Here is a 20,212-nt window from a genome sequence, read left to right on the forward strand (position 1 = left end):
AAAGAGTAACTTTGCAGTGGAGAAATCTGACATACATGATTTCAGCCAGGTGATCAAGGTCAATATAAGCAGTCATAAATCTTGTTGGTAGTGTGTACCTTTGATCCAATTTGATGAAAATAGCACTTTATCTCTGTGGTCTTCCTCCCAATAACCTATAACCTGAATCTTATTGTGAGAAAAACATCAGACAAATTCTAAAAACAGTGCATCCTACAAAATACCTGATTAGTACTACTCAAAACTTTGACAGTTTCAAAAACTAGGAAAATTGAAAAACTGCCACAGCTATGAGGAGCCTAAACAGACATAATGGCTAAATCGGTGTAGCATCGTAAATGGGATCTTGGAACAGGAAAGCATATTAGGTAAATACTATAGAAATCTGAGTTAAGTGTGGATATTATTTAATAATAATGTATCAGTATTGGTTCCTTAATTATAACAAATGTACCATACTATATAAGATGTTAATAATAGGGGGAAACTAGGTGTGGTAGTATTATACACTGTACTATCTTTTCAATTTTTCTGTACAACTGTTGTGAAAAAAAAATTCTGTTAAAAAATAGGCTGTAGAGAGGAGCACCTGGGTGGCTAAGTTGGTTAAGCATCCAGCTCTTGATTTCAGCTCAGGTCATGATCTCAGGGTCTTGGGATCGAGCCCCACTTTGGGCTCTGCACTTACTGGGGAGTCTGCTTGAAATTCTCTCTCACTCCCTCTCCCTCTGCTCCTCCCCCAACTCACATTCTCTCTCTCTCAAATAATAAATAAATAAATAAATAAATAAATAAATAAATAAATACATCTTTAAAAAAAAAATAGGTTCTAGAGACAACTGGGTGTCCGTTGGTTTAGCATCTGCCTTCGGCTCAGGTCATGATCTCAGGGTCCTGGGATCGAGCCCTGTGTCAGGCTCCCTGTCCAGCAGGGACCAGGGAGCCTGCTTCTCCCTCTCTCTCTGACTCTCCCCCTGCTGGTGCTCTCTAGCATGCTCTCTCTCCCTCTGTCTCCTTCAAATAAATAAAATCTTTTTAAAAAAATAGGTAATAGAGGGAAAAAAGCTTACAGAGGAAAATAGCATGGACTATATGATCCTATATAAAAGAAATTTTATCCATTTATCTAATTGTCAAAATAAAGAGACTATTTAAAAGAAGAAACCTTAGGATTTTTGTTGGAAGTACAGTAAATTTACAGATACATTTTTGGAGTATTGATATAGTTTTAATATTGAATCCTGCTACCCATAAGCATGGTATTGGTCTCTATTTAATGTCTGTATGTCTTTAATGTCTTTCAGTAAAGATTTACCATTGTCAAAACAAAAAAATTAAGTTTAAAATGTTTATCAATGCATTAAACAAAGAATAGTAGTTTTGTTGGTATTGTAAAATTTGGGGAGATCAGATGAGATTATGCTATTGACTGAATTAATTATAGACATTTGTAACTTGGTGCTTTTTTTGTTCAAGATGTCACGATTCTTAGGCCATGCATTCCATATATACTAGATGACATCCTAAAGAATTTTGTCTAGTGAAACACTTTTTAATTCTTTAAAATGTCAGTGTAGCACTGTCTAAATTGGGTTGATCTAGTCAGTCAAGAAATACTTTCTAAAAAAATAATAGCTAGTGCTTATATAACATCTTTTATATGTCAGGTAGTTTCCATATATTAATTTATTTAGTCCTTAAAACAAACCTAAGGAGTATGAGGGTGTTATTATCCCTCATCTGTTTTACAGATGAAGGAACAGACCAAAGAGTTTAAATGACCTCCCTAATAAATAGTTATTTAGAACTACTAATTTTTTATGATCTCTATAAAGATAATTAGGCTTGGGCACAAAGCTGTATTCTGTGAACTCTGAATTTTCTCTTGGATTTAGCCAGACCATCCATCTGAGAACTGCATACTTAGACTCCATTGAAAAAGCCCTTCCTAAAGCTGTTTCTGCCCTACTATACTTGGTATTATGCATTGAGTCTGCCTTTTGAGAGGCACTGTATTGCTATGACAACTCATGAGAGGACAGATGGTGGTGGGATTTTTATGTTTATGAAAACAGGGCATGGGTTTTAAAAGATTAAGAAAAGCTGCTCTAGACAATGGCATGTCCCCGTGTCTCAGTTTCAGTCATTATTTGTCTCACCAGTGTCCTTTTTTGCATCACTGTATCTTCTCCATATCATCAGACAAATTGTTTCCTTTTTTTTAATCTGTAGTTTGAAAACAATAGGAGTTTGTTTTCAGGAAAAGATAATTATAGTATTAACTGACTAAGTATTGATTCTTTTTAAAACTATACATACCCACAGGGGATTCTGATTTACTCCCTATATTCATGCTGAGGAAACTAAGAGATGAAAACTTCCATCCATTCTCATATCCCTCTCAAAATGAGGTCTATTTGATCACATGCTCTGAATCCCATTGCCCTTTCTAGATAAATGTAGGGCACTGTCTGCCTTACAGATCTAGCTACAGTGGCCACAGTCTCTTTCCATCTGTTCTTCTAATGCAGCTGTTCCCAAACTTTTTTTTTTTTTTTTTTAATCTCAGAACCCCTTTATACTCTGAAAAATTCAATCTTTAGTGATCTCTTGCTCTGGTTGAAATATATAAAGAAAATCCAACCTCACACAACTACGTAATTGGAAAAGAGAACAGTCTTTTAATAGCTTTTCCAGATAATTGTGTATATTCTTCTTTGATTCTACACCAAAACTGGACAAGTGGTAATTTCTTAAAGGTTAATTACAAAGTAGAATCTACAACCAGATTCTAAAATTCTTTATACTCTGTTACATCAAAATCCATTGGTCTGTCTTGAAACTTTGAATACTTTTTACCCATGTATAATTTTGTAACATTATGTATCAGTCATTTGGAAATTATGAGTTCACTTAGTTATGTAGATTTTCCAAATATTGACACATTCATTATATATGTATATAATTATAATTATGTAATTATATATATATATATAAATATATAAAATCCACATTAGTTAATTTTACCACCAATCTCATTAGAAAAGTATGTAAGTTTTGTGAAACAATTGAGTCATGGTAAAAGACGGAAGTTTTCTAAAATTCTAATTTTTGCTTGAAAACGTGTGTTTTATTATCAACAACAAATACTGTGAGTTACATCCTTGAAGCAGCATGTTCACTTCATGCATTTTCAATGAAATATCTCCTAGATACATAATTCTTCATAATCATAGTTTGTCTGGTAGTCATTTTTTTCTTAAGTAAGAAGAGTATTCTAAGGAAAAAGTGGATAGTTCAGCTTGCAACTCAATAAGCAATTTCCTTGACACAGGCATTATACCTAAGTACGCAGCAAGTATTTCTGCGTATTTCCCAGTTCGTCACACAGAATATTAAAAATCTCATATACAATGAATGAAATTTAATGAAATTAATAATTGTTATTGTTTTGTTAAGCATTGCCTTAAGTGAAACTGGCCTTTAAAAAAACAACAACTGTATTTGGTGGTGAAGAATACAGTGACTACTAGTAACACTTTGGTACCACTGCCTTGATTCAAGCTAAGGTGCCAAACGTTCTACCCGTCATTGCTTTTGCACCATCAGTGTGGATGTCAGACCTGTAAAACTAACAAAGTCTTACGAAAATTATTTTGACTCTACGAATCAAAGACTCTACAAAGTTCTTAGACTATACTTTGGGAACTGCTATTCAAATGTATCCTTTTTAAAAAACCTGGAGTATTATATTTATATATTCAGTATTTTAAAGAAAACTCCTAATGAAATAATAATTTTGCACACCTAAGTAGGTTATTTAAGGTGAAAGTATTGTGTTGAATTTTAGGAAAATATAGAAAAGAAGGACCTTCAATATCTGCTACTATTAACACGTATGTATTTTCCTTTAAAATATAATTTAAAAACTAAAATTACAATTATTATTTTAAATTATACAGTAAATTCAAACAGTAATAGAAGGTATATATATATATGAAACATCTCCCTTCCTTATACCCCCATACCTCTCCCTAAAGTTAAATATTTCTTATATGTACTTATAGTAAACACATATATATTTTTCACACTTTTTATTTTATAAAAATATAATGAACAGAATCCAAGATACCAGGATGCCTGGGTAGCTCAGTCAGTTAAGTGTCTGCCTTCAGCTCAGGTCATGATCCCAGGGTCCTGGGATCAAGTCCCACTTTGGGCTCTTTGCTCATCAGGGAGCCTGCTTCTCCCTCTGTGTCCCTCTCCCCCTGCTTGTGCCCTCTCTCTCTCTCTTTCTGACAAATAAATAAATAAAATATTTTTTTAAAAAAGAATCCAAGATACCTTTAGAATAATTTTATTTTTACTTAGAGCAGAAAGCGTCTTTATTTTTAATTTAAATTCAATTTAGTTAATATATAGTATATTATTAGTTTCAGGGGAGAAAGCACCTTTTAATATTTTTGGTCATTTTTTTTCATTTAGGGAAAACATTTAAGTGAATGATAAGTCTCAAAGAGCTTTTATTTTCTCCTTTTGTCATTACTGGAAAGTTCTAATTTTTCAAAGAGTTAACAAGAATCAGTCTCCAACAAACTTTAGAAATCAGTAACTTGAGTTAACCACCACCAACAAAAGATTGATGTGAACCACTTAATATATCAAAATATAAGTGTTTTAAGTGTGATGGCTAAAGATCCAAATTTGAAAATAGAAAAGTCAGTGTGGTTCATTGTTAGTGATCAAGAGGAAGGGTAGAAAGAAAAGAATGAGAGACGTGGGTAAGGGATAGGTCTTGGAGGACATGGAAAGGAGTTTGGATTGTACCCTAAGTGTAATGGAAACCGACTGGAGAATGTGCAGTGATCATATCTGAATTACATTTTTAAATGATTATTCTGGTTACTGTGTGGAATATGGACTTTAGGATATGAAGAGAACAGATAGGATGGGGGGTCAATGAGGAGCCAGTTGCAGTAGTTAAAGTAACAGATGATAGTAGAGTAGACTAGGATTATTGATATTAGTGGAAATGGTGCAGCTCAGATTCGGGAGATATTTTGGAGGTAAGCTGTCAGAATTTTATTTGAAGTGGATGTAGGATATGAGGAAAGAGGAGAATCAATGCTAGACCCATGAGTTGAGTGACTGAGGTGGGGTGGATTTACAAGTCATATCACTAAGGGGTCTAGCAGCAAAAGACCAGGGTATTAGGTGGATCTTCAGTGTGAATATTGAAATTGTCAAGAGTGACAATGGGTCTAGGGGTGGAAATGAGGTATAGTGATCCAGGTATTGAAGTTTTCGGTTAATGAGGAAGAAGTATGCCAGGGTGTACAGAAGATAATAGCCAAAAGGAGGGATAACAGAGGGTAAAATTCAGTAATATGCATTTTCTTTTTTAAGATTTTATTTATTTGACAGAGAGACAGCCAGTGAGAGAGGGAACACAAAGCAGGGGGAGTGGGAGAGGAAGAAGCAGGCTCCCAGTGGGGGAGCCTGATGCGGGGCTTGATCCCAGAACGCTGCCGGGATCACGCCCTGAGCTGAAGGCAGTCGCTTAATGATTGCGCTACCCAGGCGCCCCTCAGTAACATGCATTTTCTGAAGGAGTTCCTGAGGGAGAATGGAAGATAGAGTTTAAAATCTATCAAAATACAGTGTTTGCAGGTCTAGTCAAAATCTGATGGGAACTTGGTCTGGAGTGATAGCAGAGATGAACAGATGTGGTGGCCTTAATGGAAAAATCATTAGGTTAACTTGACCACACTTGGTGACACTTTGGGAGTAGGAATTGAGGGGAAATGGGAACTGAAATAGCTTCTGGGTTTCTGGCTTGTGTGACTGGATAAATTGTGACAGGAGCTGAGATAGGCATGCCTATATAATGTCCAGGTAGGTTGGGGAAGATGACTGGGACAGTTGATTTTGAGGGGCCTGTAAGGTTTTCAAGTGGAGATGCCCTGTAGGAAGTTGGATACAGGAGTTTCTGGGGGGAAAAAAGATGAGGGAGGGAGTCGGGGAGAGGGCAAGAGTCAGAACACAAGCGAGAGTGAAAGAGAATATGATTAATCACATTTTCAGACACTTAAAGTAAATGTGACTTCTGGTTTCACACAGTGGTCTATTGTTCACACATGTTCTCCCTTGTACATATTAGACTCCATTGAAAATGAAATAAAGGAATACAACTAGAGGTAAACTTTAACAACACAGAGAAAGGAAGAAATTATAATTGGAGAAATATCCATAAGGAAAGATGGAGAATCATGCTGTTTAGTAAACAGATTGGGAGAAACACCAAAATAATTTGCAAAAAAAAGAGGTTATGGTAGGATTAGGAGTGACCTTCCCAGCTAAACTCCCAAAGAATCTTCAGGCTCAGCTTTGGATTTTGTGGCATGTAGGAATGAGAAATAGATCTGAAAATAGCAAGATTATTGAAGACCTGTCTAAAAAACAGCTGTATGATTTGATACCCTACCCTCTCTCTCATTCTGAAGTTCCAAACAACCTAGGTTAAAAAAAAAAAAAAATTGGAGATTCTCTCTAGAGAAATTGAAGGAATTAACTGGAAAGGACTAGAAGCACTGGTGTGTTGTTGGCACTCCAGAGTCAACAGCTCCTCCAAAAGAGAGAGAGAGAGGGAGAGAGAGTGCTGCTCATTTAGGCATTGCAGGAGAGGTAGATGTCTCCAGCCTAATACCAGACATGCGAGCAATGTTGAACAAGTACCTCGAAGGAAAGAACAAGGTAAAACAGCAGACCAACTCAGCATGGAGGAAATCTTTAGGAAATAAATCTTTAAGAAAAGTAATGGCTATATTTTAGAGGAATTTGAGCAAATATATCTCTATTATCCAAAACAACAAGAAAGCCTTTGCAAATTTAAAATTTGATTAGAAAAGTTATAAGTTAAGGGAAGTTGAAAATAATATTGGAATGTAATAGAAATATAGGACAGACAGATGGAAAATGACAGGAGGGGCTCCAGGGTGGCTCAGCCAGTTAAGCACCTGCCTTCGGCTCTGGTTGTGATCCCGGGGTCCTGGGATTGAACTCCACATCAGGCTCCCTGCTCAGTGGGGAGCCTGCTTCTCTCTGTCTCTGCTGCTCCCCCTGCTTGTGTTCTCTCTCACATTCACTCTCTCTCTCAAATAAATGAATAAAATCTTTTTTTTTAAAGGAAAATAAGACAGGAAAAAATAGATTCTCCAGGAAAGAATAAAAAATAGGAGGGAAAAACTTCTCAAAGAAATAGTAGAAGAAAACTTTCCAAAGCTGAGAAAAAACCATGCATCCTTAGACTGGAAGAATCTACAGAATGCTAAGCAAGATTAATGAGAAAAGACCTACTTCTAAACACAGCCTCATACAGTCTTACTATTGGCAAGTCAAATAATATTCTGAAAGATCTCAGAAATAACAATAGAGTTTATGTACAAGGAATAAGAATCACACTGTCAGGGCGCCTGGCTGGCTCAGTTGGTAGAGCATATGACTCTTGATCTCAGGGTCATGAGTTCAAGCCCCACGTTGGGTGTGGAGCCTACTTAAAAAAATAAAAATAAAACAAATCATGAATAAAAAAACTGAGTGAAAAAAAGAAAGAAGAATCACACTGCCATCAGAATTCTCATCACTCTCACTGGACCAAAGCCTCAAGTGCATGGTTGAAAAATTACTTTGAATTGACAGATTATTGATCAAGAATGTGAATGTAAAATTAAAACATTTTTAGACAGCAAGAACTCAAAGTTACTTCTTACACACCAGATTTGATATGATATCAAACAAAATAAGGCAGAAGACCAAGAAAGAGAAGAATATGGGTTGAATGAAATAGCTTTAACCAGGAGTTGATTTAAGGACAGTTATAACATGATAACTACATTGAAGGTTGTTCTGTGGTCAGTTAAGTTTGGCCTCAGAGGAGGCACAGGAAGGCTCAAGGAACAAAGTTCATTATAAATCACAGGTCTCAGAGAGGAGGTCACTGCATGCCATGCAGGATCACAGAAGAAGCACCAGGTTTTGGTCAAGTGGCAAAAAGATAGGAACAAGAAGAAAATCTGGGCCAGAATCTTCAGTGGGGTTTCCACAGGAAAGTCCAGGCGGGACAGAGCAAGCAGTTGTGGTCTGGCTAGTTTGAATCATTCCCAGGGGCTCTAGGCTCTGCAGGTGGTCTCTAGTTGCTTAGTACTGGGCCTGGCTTGGTTAAGCACAGGCCTCCTGGGTTGCTTGGGTTGGTGGAGGAGGTGTGGCTCAGGACTGGTCAGTTTGCATATCCAAGGCCTGCTCCTGGCTGAGTGCTTTGCGGGCTCTTAGAATTGATTAGCCCAGGAAGCAGTCTCTCCCCAGTCGGAAAGCTTTTTCTAAGATGTCGAAACATCATGAAATACAGAAAATTAAAAACATAAATAATACAGAGGCTTAAGAGACAACTAGCCTGCCTGAAGCAATAAGTGAGGGCCCTGAGAAGTATCTCTCTGAGAAGAAAATGAGTTCCATAGGGTATTGAGCATACAATTGAGAAGCAGAATGATTTTTCAAGATTTGTTATAAGCTTGTTATTTGTGGTACACACACACACACACACACACACACACACACACACACATTCCAAGCCTAGAAATAGCAAGAAAATACAAAAGTTCAACAAGAAAATATTAGTCCTGCAATTTAAATATGGCAGTTGGTTTGCTATTTTGAAAGTGTTCACATATACAGAGAAGCAGAGAGAATAGCATAGTGAATTCTTATATACCCATCACTGGATTTAACAGTTATAAAAAATATGCACATTTGTTTCATCTGTTTTTTCCCCCATTTTTTTCTGACCTGGCATTGAAATATTTAAAAGCAAATTATAGACGGTAAATAACGTTTATTTCTGCATCCTTCAGTTTCAGTCTCTAAAGGAAAATAAAGACATTTACTTTTTTAATAATGATGCCATTAGGAAACCTACAAAATTAACAGTAATTTCTTGGTATAATCTAACATTCCAGTTCATAATCAAGTTTCTTCAATTGTCTCAAAAATGTATTTGTATAGTTGATATGTTCAAATTGATCCAAACAAGATTCTTGCATGGTGTCTGGTTATGTATACTTTTTTTGTGCCACTTGTCATATTGAAGAAACAGTTTGCCTGTAGAATATCCCACACTCAGTATTTGACTGTTTACTTCTTTGAGGTTGTCCTTTAACTTGTTCCTCTGTCTTTCTGTATTTCCAGTAATTTGAAGCTAGTTGTTAAAGTTTGATTGGATTCAGGTTTTATATTTTTGGGCAAGAAGACCTAATAGGTAATTCTATGTGAAATAGCTGATTTTCAGTATTTTATGGGGTTCATGGAAAAGTTAATTTTATCTTAAAATTAGAAATATTTTCCTCTGCTAATATGGCATTGGGCAAGGAAATCCTATCATGCTTTTCTGTTTTTCAGTGACCAATATTCATGGGGTCATGTTAAGGTAAACTGCTGTTTGCTGGTTTTCAACTTTTAGAATCAGCGTATAGTAAGACAAGAAGTTTTCATTGTATTTGGGCAACAGAACATAGTTATTAAGTTTGACAACATAAGTTAGGAGAAGTTGAGTGGGGAAAGTGGGAAAGGCACCTGCATCCTTTTTGGCAAATGAGGGAATTAAGATATGTGGAATAAAAATCAGAAGTTTAAGTATATTTAAGATTGCAAAGGAAACAAATTATGGTATTAGAATAATACAGTTATTAGAAATATGGGAGAAAGGGTTAGTACAAATGAACTTTAATCTTCATCTCTCATATGAGAGGATTGATAGATAAGATCTAAAGATGTTTCTACTGCTTTTGGTAAATTAATCATTTTTATTTAAATTCTCATAGAGGTAACCACCAGAGAAACTTAAGAACAGACTTTTAAAGTGGTTGTGTCTGGGGAGTAGAGTTGGGGGGTGGAAGGAGCAGAAAGGAATTTTTCTTTTTATTGTACATTTTTCTGGACTCTTTGTTGTTGCTGTTTAACCATGCACATTCATTAAGGAAAGTAATACCTTTGTTCCCCTTAGTCTTAATTTCTACCCTAAAATGTGGTTTCATCAAGTAAAGTCTACTTTAATGTAACCTTAGTTTTCAAATGTATGATGACAACAGGTCAGATATATGAAAGAAGGCACATCAGAAAAGCAAAGTTCTATGCACGTAAAGTTTTTGAAATGCTTGCCTTTTCAGTAATTGCCATTGGTTTCCTGCTTTGGGGCCTCTCTGTCATGTGCGGAGCCAGTGTCTTTAAAATTTTAGTATAATTAGTTTTTAAATTTCAGTGTAATGACAGCATGCCACAAAGTAACAAACTGCTTCAAGAAAATGATCCTGGAAAAAAATGAGAGAATGTAACCTCTGTAGTCAACTAAAGAAAAGCTAACGACAATGAACTTCAGGAGGATGGTAGATGCTTCTCAGAGAAGTTTTACTAATTGTTTTAAACTATGAGTGGTTAGTAACTCTCTACCCAGAAACTGATCCACTGTACATAATGAATACAGACAACTGAAGAATTTCCAGAAATTTCAGAAGGTTGCTTTTCTGAGCAGGAGAAATCCCACATATCATTGGAAGATCAGATTTCATAACCCACCGTGCTTGAAAGAATGCAGAATTTGAAGAGTGCTTCAGGCAAGAGATAGAGGGTCAAAATCCACATTGCCTAAGAAGAGTCTCTAGTGATGATCTGTCTGGATGTAATCCAAGTTGAAAAGAGAAAGATACACGAAAGCTTTATAACAATGCCATGAAAACGTTATTACCTAGCAAGCATTTACTTCATGCTTACTGATTTTAATGCAATGTATTCAGATTTAAATTACAAATGTCTTTGGCCTAAGTTTGTTAAATGCACAAAACTCCCCCCTCAAAACTTTCTTAAATGTAATTTAATCTCTAGTAATGAGCCCTGAAGTTTCTTTAAAGTCTCAGTAGTTGTTGAGTTTAGCTCTTCTGTTGAACTCTGTTGTTTGCTTTTTGGTCTCAGATTACTAATTTTCATTCATTATAAAGTCTGGTAGAAGAATATATAATGTATATTTGTATAATTCAGGTATTCTAAGTGTAATTCACTTTTTGATGCCACTTAATGATTATTTATAGAATGTGGTTATTAATATGAGCAGCGGATATGAAGTCAGACTGAATCATAAGCTTGGCTCTAATCCTAGATTATGTAACAGTGGACAAATCATTTAATTTATCTGGGCCTATTTCCTCTTTTATGAATAAAGGAGTCAGATTTGACCCTTTAATCCATGATTCTGTTTCACAGTCAAAATTGTTAAAGTTCATACGTAATGAAAAATTTTATGAAGAGTGTGCACAATCTTATCCTCAGCTCTTTCCATGTTCCTTAAACTCATAAAGTGTTGAGTGGAAGACGTGACATGATTTTTCCTTCTGCCTAAATTTATAAAATGTCAGAATTTATAAATTTGGCTTAACTTTTCAAAATTTTAGTCTGAGGAAAAAGAAAAACTCCATATTAGGCCTAGTGAATACTAAACCAAGATGAAGTATAATTTTTTAAAGTATCGTATTCACAAAAGGAGATCCAGAGGGCTCTTTTCCAGTTATTATTGCAACTAAACAATGTACCCCAAAACATAGTGGCTTAAAACAGTAATAATCATTTAATTAGCTCATGAACCTGTGTTCTGGGTAGCTCCCTTCTGCTCCACACAACATTAGCTGGAATAGCCCAAAAATTGGGGCCAATTAAGCATTTTCTCAGCTTTCCCCTTTATAGCAAAACACCCGGAAAGAGTTTTGTATCGTCAGTATCTCTAATTCTCCTCTGCCATTTTCCCTTTCTAAGATTATTTTTTAAAATAATTCATTTTGAAATAATTTTCAAATGTAGAGAAAATCTGCCAGAAGGGGGAAGACTTCTGTATCCCCTTCACCCAGATTCCTGAGTTACTAACATTTTATTGAGTTTTTTCCAGTGTTCTTTACTCCTTCCTCTCCCTCCACACACACATTGCCCCCAAACATGCATGATCATTCATCCTTTTTTGAACCTTTAGAAATCAAGCTTTATACATGATAGCCCCTCACTCCTAAATGTTCCAGTCTGTATTTTCCAACGAGAACATTCTCCTACATAACTGCCATACACCCTCCAAATAAGGAAGCCAACATTGTTACAAACGCTGCCACCCAGTCCACAAGCCTCATTCATATTTCGCCAACTGTCTCAGCAGTACCTCTTGTGATATCTTTTCTGAGCCAGGCTCCTGTCCAGAATATGTGATGCATTTAGTTGTCGTGTCTGTTGATATTCATTCCATTTGAAACAGCATTGTGGTCTTTCCCTTGACAGTTTTATTGAGTACAGACTTTATGTTATGTAGGATGACCCTAAACCTTGATCCACCTGATGTGGACTGATACCCATACTTAAGTCAGACATTCTTGGCAACAACAGTGCTGAAAGGAAGTTACATCTCACATGAAGTGATACACAGCATCAGCCTGTTTTATCACTGGTCATGTTGACCTTGATTTCCTGATCACATTGGCATCTGCCAGATTTTCCACATCAAAGTCACCATTAACCCTTTTGTAATTGGTTAGTATATTGTAGAGAGTTTTGCAAGAGTACTTTAATATGTTCCTCCTCTAACCTTCACCCACCAGCTTTGGCATCCATTGACAACTCCCTCTACAACCCATATGACAACAACACCTCTATAGTTGCTTGGTGGTGATTTTCTATTACCTTCGTTCCTTCTACATTTATCAGTTGGACACTCTACTAAAAGGAGGAGCTTTTCCTTTATTTATTTATTCATTTATTGATAACATAAGGACTCATTAATTCCTATTTTATTTATAGGGGTAATCCATTATTATCATTACTTATTTTGACATTAAAATTGTCGTTTGGCCAGTGGGAGCCCCTTCCAGTTGCTTCCTGTGTTTTTTGGATACATTCCATCATTCACTGAGCATTTCCTTACTTTTAGGCATAAACAGTATCCCAGGGTCATTTTGTACTTTCTCTGGTCCAGCCCTGGAATCAGTCTTTTCTCCAGATAGCTCTGGTTCCTCTTAGCATAGGATAAGTATTTAGAAAATAACCTCTGGGCACTTGATGTGCTTGATGCTACAGGAGTGTGGTCACTTCTAGGGCCCCTCAGCCAAAAAAGTTAGGAAAATATCTACATATAATGTTAGAAGCAAGTTAATTTTAATATGTTGGAGCTTTGATTGCAAGGCATTAACTAACAATATTGCATGATATTCCAATCAGTGAGAAAAACTAGCTTTTATTTTCTTTGTTCTTCCTCCTCTAGGTATGTGTAATCCTCGAAACTACAGTGACACACCTCCAACCTCAAAGAGCACTGTGGAAGAGCTTCATGAGCCAATCCCCTCTCTCTTCCGGGCACTCACAGAAGGAGACACTCAGTTGAACTGGAACATTGTTTCCTTCCCTGTTGCCGAAGAACTCTCACATCATGAGAATCTGGTTTCATTTTTAGAAACTGTGAACCAGCCACACCACCAAAATGTGTCTGTTCCTAGCAATAATGTTCACGCCCCTTATTCCAGTGACAAAGGTAACTAGCCACAGTTGACTTTCTATCTTGCCCCCTCACTTTCTGTGTGGTCTGTGAAACCTATATTACCTTTTAGAGCAGTTTTTGGCTTTGAGTTTGTCTAGTCTTAAGGAAATTATGGACTTTAATAACCCCAGTCCTTAAGTAGATAAGGAGGCATGTCAAGCATATTGTCACCACTCCTTCATAGTCTCAGTGATAGAAATTGTGTTGGAAGATAGATAACCTGGTTCTAATTTTGGTGTTTATTTGTGTTAGGCTTTAACTGTTCTTTCCATAAGAGAGCAACAGTGCTGCTTAATATAGTATTGCTCACTGTCCGATAACATTCAAAGTGTCCCAGGAAGTCACATTTTTGTAATAGCATTTGTACTACAAATGATGCCAAGATCATCAGCTAAATTTCTTTATGGGACAAGTTGGTATTACAGACATCTAATTTCCCGGTATAAACTAACTCCAGTACTCTTGGTCAGAAGGGGAACTAAATGGAAGAATGGCTTATATAACTTTGAGAAGCATATTAAAAAACACTTATTAGTGAGGATAAGTCATTCCTTAATTTTGGAATGTACAGGACATGTAACTTATAAAGTCTTTGCTATTTTCAAATAAAAGGCTTTGCATAATTTTACTGTGGAAAAATAAGGCAATTATGAAAATTGCAGTTATTTCTTAAAATATGATATGAGTTTTACATAAATAGTATAAGTTGTACTCTTTTTTTTTTTTAAGATTTTATTTGAGAGAGAGCGAGTGAGAGAGAGAGCATAAGTAGGGGCAGAGAGAGAGAGAAAAGCAGACTCCCCACTGAGCAGGGAGCCCGACGTGAGGCTTGATCCCAGGACACTGGGATCATGACTTGAGCCAAAGGCAGACTCTTAACTGACTGAGCTCCTGTACTTTTTTTATTTGGCTTTTTGTTGTGCCCTCTATTACAATCCTGCCTATGTGAAATAGTCTGAACTTTGGACATCAGTAGTAAAAGCAAAACAGCATTTGTTAATGATATTCAGATTAAGATTTTTTTTTTTTAAAGATTTTATTCATTCGACAGAGAGACAGACAGCGAGAGAGGGAACACAAGCAGGGGGAGTGGGAGAGGAAGAAGCAGGCTCCCAGCAGAGGAGCCTGATGTGGGGCTCGATCCCAGAACGCCAGGATCACACCCTGGGCCGAAGGCAGACGCTTAACGACTGAGCCACCCAGGCGCCCCCAGATTAAGAATTTTTATTATTTTTTGGTTAAACTACCTTAAAAGACAAATTCTAGATTTTGGAAAATATCAGGAATATATGGAGTGTGCCTTATTCAGATATTTTGCTACTATTTTCCCCATTAAAATGCAATCTACATAATAGATATTAAATAATTCATAAATTTTGTTCAAATATTATTTAATTTAATGAAATAATTACCAGGCCACGAAGTTTCCTGGAAATACCAATTATCTTTCAAGGCAGAGTTAAAATTTTTCCTCTTTGACACCTTCTCTAGGTTATCCCTTGCTCCCAGGTGGAGTAAACTACCTCCTGTTCCTATAACTATCATCTCCCCATATTTGTTTTTCAATTTGTTGTCTGTTTTTAACTTCTAGGTCTACCATTTTCTACTTAGTTCCGTGGATTCTCTGATTACTCTTTGAGTCCTAATGGCTACTATTCCATAGTAGGTGTTAAGTAAATACTTGTTGAATAAATAAATGAAAGAAAGTTGGTAAATACTAATCAGCTGAGATTCAAAGCTCCCCTGTCCTGCTCACTGCCAGTCCCTAGTGTGTCTGGTCTTGTGCTATACTGGCCTCCCTGTTTTCCATTTTGACCTGATACTCAGTAGTGGTTCTGCTGTCTCCTGATGCTAACCGTTCACTGCAGTGGACTTGCCTCCACACCATTCCCCATGCGCACTACACTGGTGTCCTTGTGACTTTCCTTATTTTGTTACCTGGTAACTTTGCTTTTAATTCTTCTTCCTAATGCAAGTCCAGTTTTTTCCACTTAGCCTGTCCTTACTGTTCAGCCCCCTGTGATTTATCAGTTCTGTAAATGGCTCTGTAAAATAACAAACTTTAATCATATACTCTCTATTAATGGTTTTTATTGTTTTTATTTATTTCATGTAACTTATCCTCCTAGCAAGGGCATCTTATGGCATTAACTACCAGGAGAATTAAAAATTGAAACAATCAAAAATAGTTGTGTTGGAAAGCAAGACTAGAAATTGCTACTGATAATAAGAGTATTTTTTAATAGCTAATGCTGAATCATGCCAAGTGTTGCTAACAACTTTGCATCGTTTGAATTAAGTTTGCTTTATTTTATTGTAAATTCTCAGTATAACTTTAGAACAGTATTTTTTTTTTTTTAGAGAAGGGTGTGAGGCAGAGGAAGGAGAGAGAGAATCTTTGTTTTGTTTTGTTTTGTTTTTTGAGAGAGAGAGAGAGAGAGAGAGGAGAATCTTAAGCAGGCCCCATGTCCAGTGCAGAGCCAGACTGTGGAGCTTGATCTCATGATCTGAAGTCAAGAGTTGGATGCTCAACCAACTGAGCCACCCAGGTGCCCTTAAAACAGTATTTTTCAAACTTCTTTTAGCTGGAGAATTCTCTCCTCTAAGGAAATCTTATCAAAAATCACCAATTTTGGGGTGTCTGGGTGGTTCAGTCGTTAACCGTCTGCCTCCCTGCTCAGCAGGAAGCCCGCTTCTCCGTCTCCCACTCCCCCTGCTTGTGTTCCCTCTCTCTCTCTGTGTCTCTCTCTGTCAAATAAATAAAATCTTAAAAAAAAAAAATGACCAATTTAAAAATCATAGCTCCGAAGCATAGCAAATGTTAAGCCCAATAATCTTAACTTTGAGATCAAAGTCTAGAATCTAAGCCCCTTTACCTTCTTCAGCTGGAGTGGGGGACTCTGACTTCCTTCTCAGTATAATTAACAAATGTGATCTTTTTTCCTACACCTCATCCATTGTCCTGTGCAGATTAGCAGTAAGGGAACTAAGAATAACTATTAATATCAGCCAGGTATTAAAACATTTCCTGCTTTTCCTCTTTCTTGCTCTGAGCTCTTAATTTTTTATTTTTCAGAACACATGTGTACTGTGGTTTATTTTGATGACTGCATGTCCATACATCAGTGTAAAATATCCTGTGAGTCCATGGGAGCATCCAAATATCGCTGGTTCCATAACGCCTGCTGTGAGTGCATTGGTCCAGAGTGCATCGACTATGGTAGTAAAACTGTCAAATGTATGAACTGCATGTTTTAAAGAAGGAGAAGAATGCAAACCAAAGCAATTTAGTCAACAGGAAAGATATAAAAAGCTATTTGGTGAGGTCTGCTGGTTGCACCATAATGCCAGCAGGTTAAGATATAAAGAATTTGGACTGAGTTAAAGTATGACAAATGCAGGAATGTGTTAAATTATAAGTATAAATGCTCTGGTTGATTTTGTAGCTCACTGGCAATAAGCCCCTTCCTCTACATACATTTACAACTTTGGTCGTTATGAGAAGCAAGTACACAGAGAATTCCTTGAAAGATCTGCAGTCTCTGACATAAAGCCTGATGTCATTTTTTTCTAGCATTCCACAAGCCTTTGGTTTTTAAGGTGTTAGAGTACATTAACATAAGTTATGATTTCTTCATTTACTATTCCTGGGACACTGAATTTTTCCAGTTGTACACTAGATTTCATTCACTGTGCCTTGTCTCGTTTATCTCTTCTGTAAATAGGGTAGTATTCAAATATATCACCCTGAGAACTCACATAAAAATCACCGTTAAAAGCTTAATTTCAAACCTTGTAATGTCGGTTTTAGAAAGTAAATGCTTATTACCTTTTACAGTTTAAAACTTTTACATAGTAGAATCCATCCTGTACTACACATGCTGACAGAACTTTGGGGAAAGTTTCTCTTTCTCCTAGACCCCCCTGCCCAAAGTACTGACGTAGGTAGCGATGAAGAATTTTGAAGAAGAATTTCAAGGCAAACCTCTATCACTGCATTAAATATTCTGCTAGGTTAATAATGAGAAAGTTAAAGCATTTCTCTGACTTAAGGTACCAGCTTAAAGACCAGTAGGAATGGAAAATGCCTGCCAAATCAGACTCTACATAGAGCACCGGGGAAACAGCTTGTCCCAATGTACAGAGATGGCAAGACTGAAAGGAGAAACTGTGCTCAGCTGGGTAGAGAGAATGAGCCCACTCAGCCTTAGCATGGACGGAGTCATGTTCCCATGAGTGATAGGAGGGAATAAAGAAGAAACTCATGGGTATGAGCAGGGAAGGTTGAAATGCTGGCAATTCTTATGGGAAACAAACCTAAAACTATTTACATTAATTATTTTGTTATATTGTAATCTTTCCTTTAGGTTTCTGTCTGGATTGAATGTTCTTATTAAACAAGTATAATCATACAATGGGAGGTTAAGATTATGAAATGAAAAAGATCTGTTCAAGATGATGTTAACTTCAAATACATTTTAGACTATTTTGTTTTACATGTTTCGATAATGATAAGCTTAAATACTATGTACCCTTCATCATAATAAAATCCCAGTCTTCAAGCATGAATCTAAAACACAAATATTTATTTTACAGAGACTCTTAACTTTACAAAATTATTAATTTCTTCAGTATATTATGAATTACAAGTAACTTGTAGGAATATCTTTTTATATGTCTAAATATTTTAGTACATAAATAGATAATGCTCTTAGACACTTTGTATTCATTATATGAACAGTAGTTAGTTACAAGATCGTATGTAATATCATGATTAACTGTCATAAAATCTAAAGCCTTAATACCTTTTCTGTTCTTTCAGTCAACTCTAATGAATACTAAAGGTCCTTTAGCCTTTTCAAAAACTTTTGGCCTTTTAAAAAAAAGCTACAATTTAGCTCTTGTATGTATTTTTTTTAATAGGAAAACATTGGGATCTCTTTTTCTTCCTTTTATCTAGAATGCCTCTGTTTAAAAGTGCCTTGAAAATATTTTAGCGCCCCTTCCTCATTAATGCCTATAAAGCTAAAGGTTTTCTTAAAACCTTTTAAACTTAAAAAAGAGAAAGTTTTAAAAGAATCTGCTTCCAGCTTCAGTTCGTTTTGTGTTTATTGACAGCATGCTTAATGTTGTCTTAAATATTTAAACAAACGTTTTTTAACTGCATTTATCACCTTGGTTAGGCTTTCATTATTAAATTTTTAAGTGTGATATCTCTTCTGCCCCTGTGCTGGGAGGGCAATTTCTTGAACCATGTTGTATTTGGTTTTTCTTACATCTTTTTCTCCCAATGGAAATTACCCCTAAATATAATGGTAAATTTTATATTCAATTTTGCTTAGTTTTTGTGGCTTATGATGGGGTTGTAAGGCAAAGTTCACCTAAAAAATTCCATTTCCAGTTTATAATATATTTCAGGTTTTGAATAACAATGTTTTCCAAATTAAAAATAAAAAATTTGGGAAATCAGTAGCCCCACTAAAATTTAGACCTTTTATTACCATTCTAAGTACAATTCACTTCTATATTGAAGCTCTGGTAAAAAAAAAAAAAATTTTTTTTTAATCAAAAATTAGGTTGTTAACTTTTTTGTAACTAGATAAAAAATAAAAAACTAAATCAGTAGGTATTATAAAAGCCATATATAAAAGGTTCTTTCCTAGAGTAAGACATACACCTCCTAATTAGTTTTTTTGTCCCTCCCCACCCCCATTAGCATCTAATTATTGCAGAAATTGTATTCAAAATAGTGGCACCAAATCAAATGATAATTCAAATAAAGTAAGTCTTTGTTTACATAGAATGCTATAAAGAGAGCCTTTCATTTAGAAAAACTATTTCTATAGATTCAGAAAACAAAATTGGTAAGATATTAGAATATTTGAACAATTATTTATAAAGCCGAGTAACATCAAAAGAGAGAAAAGAAACTAAGACTTGTGAAAAACGAGGTAAATATAAATAAGCCACGTATTTAAAGTTTGTTTTTGTGAAAGCTTCTTTGAAGATTTTTTAAAATCTATTCTACATTCCCCAGAGTATATGTTAATTGTATTTCACATGATTGACAACATACAGAATTATGTATTTTTCTTTGGTTGTCCCTATAAGCAAAAGAGTATTTTAATAAAAAATTGAAATGAGTGTGTCATGCTTTTTGTTAACTTCAGAATAGAAACACCAGAATAAGGTTGACATTTCTGTCTAGTGATGTTACAGTTTACAGGAAGCATGTCCCCTTCTCTCTGGATATCCCTGCAGATTGTGTCGAAACAAAGGCTCTTTAACATGAGTTTGCTCTCTGCTTTTTCATGTGCTTTATTCCAATAAAGGGGAAATTTTGAAATGAAATACTTAACATTTTCCTTGTTCTGCGAGCCTCAGGAGAACAATCTGATGGTTGGAAGGAGTTACAGGAAGGTCAAGGTAGGAAAACCACTCCTCGCTCTCCCACAGTGATTCTCACAGAGTTATGTTATTAGAATTGAGAGCATAGGCTATCCCCTTATGGTAGAATCAGTGTTATTTGACAGAATCTACTTTCTGAAAGACTAGTGGACAGGAGGATCTAGAGAGGGGAAAAATTCAAGAGGACAGGTTGCCAGC

The 20,212-nt window shown here is 35.9% G+C and overlaps 1 protein-coding gene across 1 annotated transcript in view; it reads left to right on the forward strand.

Annotated features, from left to right (window-relative positions):
- TWSG1 (twisted gastrulation BMP signaling modulator 1) overlaps positions 1 to 19,749 on the forward strand; it is a 65,170-nt gene extending 45,421 nt beyond the window's left edge. Inside the window, exons 4-5 of the mRNA XM_040632722.1 lie at positions 13,334 to 13,600; positions 16,683 to 19,749. Coding sequence (XP_040488656.1) covers positions 13,334 to 13,600; positions 16,683 to 16,864 — 449 coding nt within the window. The 3' untranslated portion in view covers positions 16,865 to 19,749. The remainder of the gene's footprint in view (positions 1 to 13,333; positions 13,601 to 16,682) is intronic.
- The last annotated feature ends 463 nt before the right edge of the window (positions 19,750 to 20,212 follow it).

Source organism: Ursus maritimus, unplaced genomic scaffold (assembly GCF_017311325.1).
Source record: "Ursus maritimus isolate PB19 unplaced genomic scaffold, ASM1731132v1 scaffold_18, whole genome shotgun sequence".
NCBI lineage: Eukaryota > Metazoa > Chordata > Mammalia > Carnivora > Ursidae > Ursus > Ursus maritimus.